Source organism: Oculina patagonica, chromosome 5 (assembly GCF_052425735.1).
Source record: "Oculina patagonica isolate OP01 chromosome 5, crgOcupat, whole genome shotgun sequence".
Classification (NCBI taxonomy): Eukaryota; Metazoa; Cnidaria; class Anthozoa; order Scleractinia; family Oculinidae; genus Oculina; species Oculina patagonica.
In genome coordinates, this window is record NC_135762.1 from 14281618 (window position 1) to 14290651 (window position 9034).

At 38.0% G+C, this 9034-nt stretch overlaps 1 protein-coding gene across 1 annotated transcript; it reads left to right on the forward strand.

Moving 5' to 3' along the window:
- The first annotated feature begins 1401 nt into the window (after nt 1-1401).
- LOC144655661 (T-box transcription factor TBX20-like) lies at nt 1402-7139 on the forward strand. The gene is made up of 7 exons (XM_078515955.1): nt 1402-1596; nt 1783-2026; nt 2416-2689; nt 3103-3261; nt 3852-3928; nt 4393-4550; nt 5997-7139. Exons 1-7 carry the CDS (start codon nt 1509-1511, stop codon nt 6194-6196), a joined length of 1200 nt encoding a protein of 399 aa, XP_078372081.1. The 5' UTR covers nt 1402-1508; the 3' UTR covers nt 6197-7139.
- Nucleotides 7140-9034: the final 1895 nt, after the last annotated feature.

A 9034-nucleotide genomic window follows, 5' to 3' on the forward strand; every position in this document is an offset into this window, starting at 1 on the left:
TGAGCGCGTTTCCTTCGAAAACAACGCTTGACAAAGGCCATCGACGTGGACGAACAATGTCACCTCAGGAAGTTGAGCAATTTCAGTCCTCCCCACAAATCCAGATGTGTCGAGTTGCTGCTGCTATCGGATGAAGATCTTTGTTCTCATCACGAAATGAATGAAATGTTTCTTTGTCTTAAAGAGCTAACCTAATCAAAAGCTTTTCAAATGGACTGGATGGATTTCGTCGGCATCTCTGTTCTTTCTTCGGCTCTGATAGCGAATACTCATCAGCGTGGGAAAATAATTTCGCCTTGTCAACAGCCATTACTCTCTCAACGGATAACACGCACTTTTGTATATAGGAAGAAAATATTGGCATTTCCAATAGTGCTGTTTTACTAGTAATGGATCGGTGATACCTAATTATTTAAAAGTTAGTGGTTTGTGTTGAAGATAAATTGATAAACACAGACTTTTGTTGTTAAAAAATAAACTATTACAATACATCTTTAATGTGTTTCAAATGCAAGAAGAACATTAATAATTCCACTGCCTGCTTTGTGTTTAACTTGGAATGCATAAATGGGTGTATCGATCACAAGCTCTGAATTGCGCTGATCTAGCTCTATCTTAAATAAATAAACCGATCTCGGGGTGCTACCAATTTCCGTCAACTATCATACCAAACAAACAAACGTTTAAAAAGTGTAAAGTGGTTATCTTTAATGAAGGTCAACGCCAGTGGAATGAATACCACGCTTCGTTATTCAAATCTGAAAAATCTTGACAATTCCAAAGAAATTCATCTTTTTCCGCTTCAAGGCTGTTGTTGAGAATTGTTCTCGAGTTTAAGGGCCGTGAAATATAGGATAAAACAAGATTGCCAGCTTTTAGATTCGGTGCCATTATCTTTCATCAAATGAGGAGAGGTCTAATCTTGCCTCTCAGCCCCGCTTAACACAAACCTTTCGTGAACGAACGCACAAATTTAAATTCACCTTGGAGGTGTCGCAAGGAAACATGTTTGGTGCGATGCTGTACAATTTGTAAATCATGAGTGAAAAAAGGTAAAAATCGCTGACAATGTGGCTTACGTGAGGGTCGCCAATTTATTTTTCTTCAACACTGCTGAAAAAAAAAATATATAAACAAATTTATAAAATGATAATGACTTTTAATCTTTCACAAATTGAAGGCTGCTACACCATTATTGCAGGCAAAACAACCTGCTGACAGCAAAATCAAGAAAAGTTTGTTGTTGTTGTTTTTTTTTCATCTCCATCGTGAATTCACTAAATAAGTTCCGTATGTACAGTGACGTGTCGAGTATCAAAATGAGTGGCATTTGACGTTCTATTCTGGGATAAGGTCTCGTCCCAGTGCTTTTCACTATTGACAAATACCTGGGCTGTCATCGAAGTATTAATTGCTGTTTATTGCCTGTTTGCCAAAGAACTTAGCAGCTTGCGTGAACCGGGTGCGACAAACGAACGCAGCGTCTGTGGAGTATACAACAAGTCGTAATGGAGTCTTCACCTTCACTCTCATTGAAGGCTAATGCTTTCTCCATAGCTTCTCTGATGTCTTCCAGAGATGATCGAAGCGATTTTGGTAAGTGAGTAAAACCGATGCTAGTAGTATTTTGACACACTTATCTGTTAAGTCATCCGTTTTGAGATTCTAACAAAGTGGCGCAAATTTTGAGTGTCTTAGCGGGACATTTCAAAGTGTTCCACAACAAAACGTAAATGCGCGAATGATTGTCTTACAGACTGATATTTTTGTTCTGGTATTTAGACCCAAGAGAGTCTCCGAAGGACAAAGAAAGTGCTTCCGAAGACGAAAGTGCTCAACCGCCACCAGCCAAGAGGATGAAATCGTCATCAAGCGAAGTAGCCACCGATGATGAAGAAGGCGGCGAAGTGTTCGAAAACCCTGCCAAGGACGAGTTGAGAAACATAACCGTTGACCTGGAAGGAAAAGAGTTATGGGAACGATTCAGTGAACTAGGAACTGAAATGATCATTACCAAGGCTGGAAGGTGAAGCATCCCGAAGCATCTGTTGGAATGTCTAACTAACCTGGAAAAAGCGTTTGCGTTTTGCGTTGTACCACCAACTGATCCTTGCACTAACCGCTAATAAATCGGTGCCGGAAGTCAAAGTTGTTAAAAAGATAAGAGCTGTTTTGTAAACAGCTTCTTTACTTTTGCATAAACAGACAACATTTTTCCTATTAAAGTTTCCCACGGTGTGAATTAGCTCATTCACGCAAACAAACTACCGAACCGAAAGTTATGACTTGTCACCTGATAAGTGATGTAAAGTCACAATCTCGATGATTTCATTTGCCAGACCCGTAACTTTCCGGCCCTTCTGCAAATAACTGTATATCATCCTGACAGGATTTTGGCTTCTTTTTTTCTTGCAGACGAATGTTCCCCACACTAAGAATATCCGTAAACGGCGTCAACCCTAAAGCAAATTACATGGTTTTGATGGATATAGTGCCTGTTGACGACAAACGCTACAGATACGCCTACCACCGTTCAACATGGCTTGTGGCTGGTAAAGCTGATCCACCAGCTCCCGTTAGACTTTATATGCATCCAGATTCGCCTTTTACTGGGGAGCAGCTGTTAAAGCAGATCATATCGTTCGAGAAAGTAAAACTAACCAACAACGATGGCGACCGTAATGGGCATGTAAGTTATAGACGGTATCACCTTCCAGCATTAACCGCCCTAAGTCTAACTAGTTTATTTGTTCTAAAATATCCACAGATAAAATTTGGATTCTTTCTTTAATTTCGTTTCCACTTCCAGGTTTTACAAAACGAAAGAAAAATCATGGAGCTCTTTCTAGCATCTTCACCATTGGGACGCCAGAGCAGATAGATCTAATGCAATGAAGCTGCTTCCAACTTTTTTTTTTTTACTAACGCCTGAACTCACGGCCAAGTGACCCAGTTTTGGTTCTTTCGGTCATTTACACATTACACAACTCGAGTATGTTGGGAAAAACACTCCACTGTTCCTGCTATCTATCTATTCATAATTTAGTTACCTATTGTTTCATATACTGTCTTGTTGATATCTCCTATTTTCTATTCTTTCAGCTCATTCTAAATTCCATGCATAAATATCAGCCCAGAGTGCATATCATTCGTAAACGTGACCACACAGCCTCTGTAATTAATCTCAAGTCCGAGGAGATGAAAACCTTCACTTTTGCAGAGACAAATTTCATTGGAGTAACTGCGTACCAAAATCAGCTGGTAAGTCAGTTCAGGCAATGTGCTTTACTAAATCTTTCATGTTTCCAGTTAGCAGTTTACAATTACAATTTTCAGTTCTTCGGCTCCCTTTGAGAAACAGGCGAATAATGGAATAACAAGAAAGCCCATGGTTTAACTTTAATTGAATTATCATTTAATTAGGACAAGCGCATGCAACATCACCAGTCTATTCCCAGAGCCTTCCCAGCTTAGCTTTTTTGCAACAAATGGAAATATGGTTGCTTTCTAACATAGAAAATAAATGTAACTGTTGCTTCTATAACGTAATTCAACAAATGTCGTTTATTTAATGAACAAAACGATAAATAAAATTAAGTCAGTTTTGTGTCAAGTTAAGATACACTTTAAATGTATTAAGAAAGGAACGACAAAAAAATAACAGGACTGGATCGTGATCGGAAATATGTTTCAAAATAAATCTAGAAAATATAAAAACGGATGTGGTTCCTTAAAACCACACATTCATAGGCTTTTTTCAGTCATCGCTGTCAGTTCCCTTTTGCGTGATACTTACCTAATGATAAGTTTGATAACTACTAGAGTTCCGTCTATTATTTTCCGTTCTGTAGATCACACGATTAAAAATAGACAGCAATCCATTTGCCAAAGGTTTCCGGGACTCATCACGTCTTATTCCAGTAGAAAGGTGGGTGGAACTTTGGTCAGACAATCGAGTACTGGGTTTGCTAACTAACCACTTCTGCTTTGTTCAATAGCCTTCGGGAATTCAAATTGTGGTTAATTGTTCAGAAAAGTTATGCTCTTCCGTAAAAGTCATCCCTTGGCAATTTGTTATTCACTCCACAGTTTTTGTCTCCGATCCCTTTATCCTTTTTCGCAGTCTTTTTCTTTTTCGGTGCTAAAACATGAAATAACTAAGACAAGACACCCATACATGTATGAGGAAATCAAACAAGACACTCGGTTAGATTTCGGATTCATGTAGAATTAGCTGCGATCAAATCAAACAGCACTCCGTTTTTTTTTAAAAAAATGACCTAAAACTACTTTATAATAACGTTTCCCTCTGGGTCACCATGTACCGCCTACGCGGCGGCAATACTCGAATTAATACTCTAATTTGAATTTATTTATTTTTTCTTCTTCTAGGGACTGTTTTCACGACAGCTATCCACATACGATGATTCCAGACCCGATGTACCCTTCTGTTCCTTTCCCGCTTATACCACAGCTGGGCGTTAACAGCAGATACCAGTTACCCAAGATGGGCTGTAGATCGCAGGACAAGGCGTCTTTCTTTCAATCAGGTGACTATCGATGTGTGCAAAGTAAACGCAAAGATTCGACAAACATGAACTCATTGGATGTCTACATATGTCCGTTTTTCATGCAGAATCAACAAACAACTGAAGGATGCAAACACAGATACATGCAAATAAACAAACAAACAATCAAACAAACAAAACAAAGAAAAAGTAAACATGAGAAATTTATTCTTCGCAACATGTTACTTTGATGAAACTTTCCAAATTACCCTTATGGGTGGTATCAATTGAATGAATCGACGAAAAATAGATTATCTTAGTTTTATTTTCTTACCGCAATATACTTATATCGGCTTTCTCTGCTTACCCATTGAAAGAAAGAAAGTGAAACCTTTTAATTATCGATAGAGTATATATGCAGTCACTGTATGGGTGACTCGTGATTGTGATCCAAGAGAATATTTCCTTGTTACTCTTCAGATGTCATTTTTTACGTCTAGGGATATTTTAAGTTGTGAGGGAGATAAAAGTGTAAGAGTAACGGATATAAAAGTCGGAGGATAAAAGTGCAAAATTGCAGTTTGCAAGATATAGGAGAAAGCGTCTTTGCCAGTAACTGAATCAGTGATATCTTGCTTCAGAACCTGCAATATTATTATTCAAATCTTACAAAACCGTATTTTCTGAAAGGTGGCATTTCTCACACACTTGTCTTTTTTATTTATCCTTTGTATTTCAAATTCAACTGAACAATTAATAATATAGTTGCAAAAAAGTGCGTTTGCAACATTTAACAAAGAAGTTTGATAATGTCACTTGTTTTTGGTTGCCAAGTGTATTTTCTGGTCTTTGTTCACATTTTTTTATTGCACTGTGATCTCGGAAATCCTGAAATCCTGAAAACTTATTCCTTCTTTGGAAACGTTCAAGAAGTGCTTCTGGGTGGGATACTGTTCTTCGTTGTCGTTATTGCAAAAATGCATGCTCTTTAACAATGCGGAAAAAATGGAAATATTTTATGAACAAATTAATTTTTTGGTTATATTTTAATATTTTCTAGCACAGTTTCTAGGTGCGATAAAAATTCTGGAAAGTTCTTAATTTATAGTAAACATCGCACCCGCTTCTGGTTCAGTTCATGTAGATACGTGCAAGTGAAACCTAATGCTTAGCTCAATCTGTTCATAAATAGTTGGCCTCAATTCCTTTATGAAAAGCTATTCTGTCATTTTATTGATAGCACAAGTGCACTAGGACAATGTATTCGCCACTAAAAATGGGCCATGTTACTGAAAACAGAATATCAAGGGGCAGTAGTGTTTGGATGGCGAACTGCAGTAGAAACCTAACACTGGCCTTAGGTCTAATTTTAGCTCCCGTGCTTTGGGGGATCTGAGATTTTTACCTTACAATATCGTGTAAGGGAAAAAACTCTACCGTGTTTTCTTCTCCAGTCTTAATGCTTTTTCCTTTCTTATTTCTTTCAAGGCTGTTTACCACCACCATCTCCAGGTATTCCAAGACTACCGTTTACGGGAGTCCTGAGTGCATTTCGCCAGCAAAGTTTACCGAATTTACTGTCGCCGACGTTTGCTTCACCGAAGCCCGTGGGAACATTGGACGTACCTTCGCTGCCACCTTACAGTGTCCACGGAGAGTTTCCGAGCTCAACGTTACCATTCTTTTAAGCTATAAAGCTATTTAAAGGCGAGAAGTGAGACTTCTCCGTAAGATCGAGAAGCTGCCAAGTCAGAATGACGAGAATAGCGATCTCGTCAATCGTGTCTTGCTTGGTTCAGCTCTCCCCTTAATGTCGAGAGGCACGCAAAACCACACAATTCTTTCCGGTGTATCTCTGTTCCTGGGTTTGCGTCCAGGAGCCCGTCCTATTTCATCCCTTTCCTTTTACATCTTTCTCCTCAGGGTTTCAGGCTTTTGTTTGGTCTTTCATAAAGAAAAATTTACCCAAGTTCCTAAGTTAAGAGAATTTCAGATACTGAATTTGTCAATCAATCTTTAGAAACTCGTTATTTCGAAGTTCATGGCGAGTCTATCAACTTCAAACGTTTGCCCTATGTTCAGCATATTTCGTCACCAACAATACGCAATTGACATATAAAATGTATGTATATTTAAATAGAACTTCCTGCATCTTTCTATATAAAAATGTTCAGTTCAAGAAACTTAACATATTTCATTGTCTCGTGTTTGTTATTCGAGTATACATGTAAAAGTCCTCTTTATGAGCAGGTAGCAGTAGGTCTTATAGACCAGTTTAAGCAAGAGTTGTGGATAATCGTCGATATATTTTCTCTATTGCTTGTTCCTTGTGTTGCTAAAAAAGTAATGTGTTCCCGCAGTCGGTTTCTAGATCTTCACCATTCCAAATTACCATTTTAGAAGATAATTGTAAGAAATTTTATTTAATAAAGATAATTCACTCAAGAATGACATCAACCGCCTTTCTGACAGTCTCTTTTGCTTATAATTTCTTAACTTCTTTTATGCCAAGTTACATATTCATTGTCAGTTTTATATTTGGTAGATAACGATTGTAAAAAGAATGATAAACGGCGTTCATCAAGTAATTTAAAATGACAAGAGATAATTAAATGATTTGTTGCTCTGTTTTTTTGAGTTTGGTGTACGTTTTTAAGGGCTATAAATGCAGGGGTTGTAATATTCAGACTTTACTGAGAACGAAAAAAAAAAAACATTATTATCTCCCTCTCCGGTATCAAAGCAGAGATACCTCAACTCAGTCCCTCTGGAACAAATTTCAATTTGGGACTAAAGATGACCGTTGAGATGTACTGAAAGGTGTTCGAATGGCGGGAAAGCTTTTTTTGCTATTGCGTTATTAAAACAATAAATGTCCCAAGTTGGCAAACAACTATTTTTTCAAATTAAAAATGGATGCATTGTCCTTTAAGAAGGGATTTGCGAGGAGCATGCTTTCCTTTGCCTTGAGAAATTTTCATTTTCAAGTATTTCAATCATTCTCTGCCTTATCTTGCAATCTATATCTAACCCTTCAAGCCCCAAGAGTGACCAAGATCTAATTTCTTCCAGCGCGATAAACAAGAAACCAGGCTTACAAGTTAGAAGAGTTGAAGGAGCGATCATCAGTACGAAAATTGTCTCAGTGTGATCCGAGAGATTCTCCCTGCGAGTACTGACAAGAAATGCAATGAGCACAAGAAAACTCAAAGAGAATGGAGTTATGTTGACATAGTGGCTAGGGTTAATGGTTCCTTCGAGTTGCAAAAAAGGGATTTCATGTTGACACTTAAGCTTAGTGTTAAGATTATCATTTAGCCCAGTTCTATTTTAAGGACATTCACGGTGCAGCGATTTGCAACTCTAAATATGCCAATGCAATATAAGAATGGTATACTGTCAGCACCTTTACATCAACACAGTTTGTTATCAAGTGTTGAGTGCCGAATGGTTTGCTCCGAAAGTTAATTCGTAATGGATGTCTATCTGAAAGGCGTGAGAACCATTCAATGTGGGTTGAAAGGCTTATTGAGACGTCAGTCGAACATCTAACACAGGACAACAACAGCATGTGCCGCTGCCTACATGCACACTCGGCCGAATATTCGAACAGATTATCCATTTTAATAATCTGGTAAAATGATCTTAATATAAGCTGTGAACAGAAGCCCAAAAGATACAGCGATAACCCCATGTCACGGGAATAGCGGCACATTGAGGATGCCACCGACGGCTGGAATCGGCTGAGATGTACTGATAAGAGAAAATGCGTGGCTATCACGACAGGGCAATTGAGAACAGATGGTCAGGTATGGGGTTACCTGGCTCTCATCGGGCCAGCGGGCTAACTTTTTATCCAGGGCCAGAGGTTAGTTCAGTAATAAATCTTCACTGTTTGTTTACTTGGTTTCTCTCGTCTAAATTAATTAAAATACTTACTATCGTTCAAAAATATGTGCTTGGTGAATTAACTTGCACTATTTCTCTATTTATGCATTTATTTACCTTCTTATTAATTAATTTATAAATTAATTTATTTGTTTACTAATTTATCTATTAAGTCTATTTTTGCTACTCATTATTTAATAATTAAAAATCGTCACAAAACAACGGCTGTCCTGCCATATTCCAAACGTTTCCGTGGGTGTTCTTTTCATTTTTTTTAATTCTTTGATTGAACAGACCGAACGGGAAAAGCGTGACGATGTTCATGTATTGCTGTTTAGAAGCCGATGTTACATCGTCAGTTAATACCCGATTACAAATTTTTGCTAGACACCTATGCTTGTCACATCCTGCCTTAATTTGCAACTTAAGACCCGTGAAAAACTAATAAGATAAGCCGATTTTCCTAAGTGGTCATGTTAAGACCATCCAAAATAAATGTTATTTTACGATGTTAGCACCGATTTTTTTGAGTCGGTGTTGAAGGTCTTGCGACAATCGGACGTCGACATTTACTCCGGGGTCGAAAAATTGAATTCCGTTTTCGGAAAGGATGCGCTTGACCCATTCAAGATGACCGA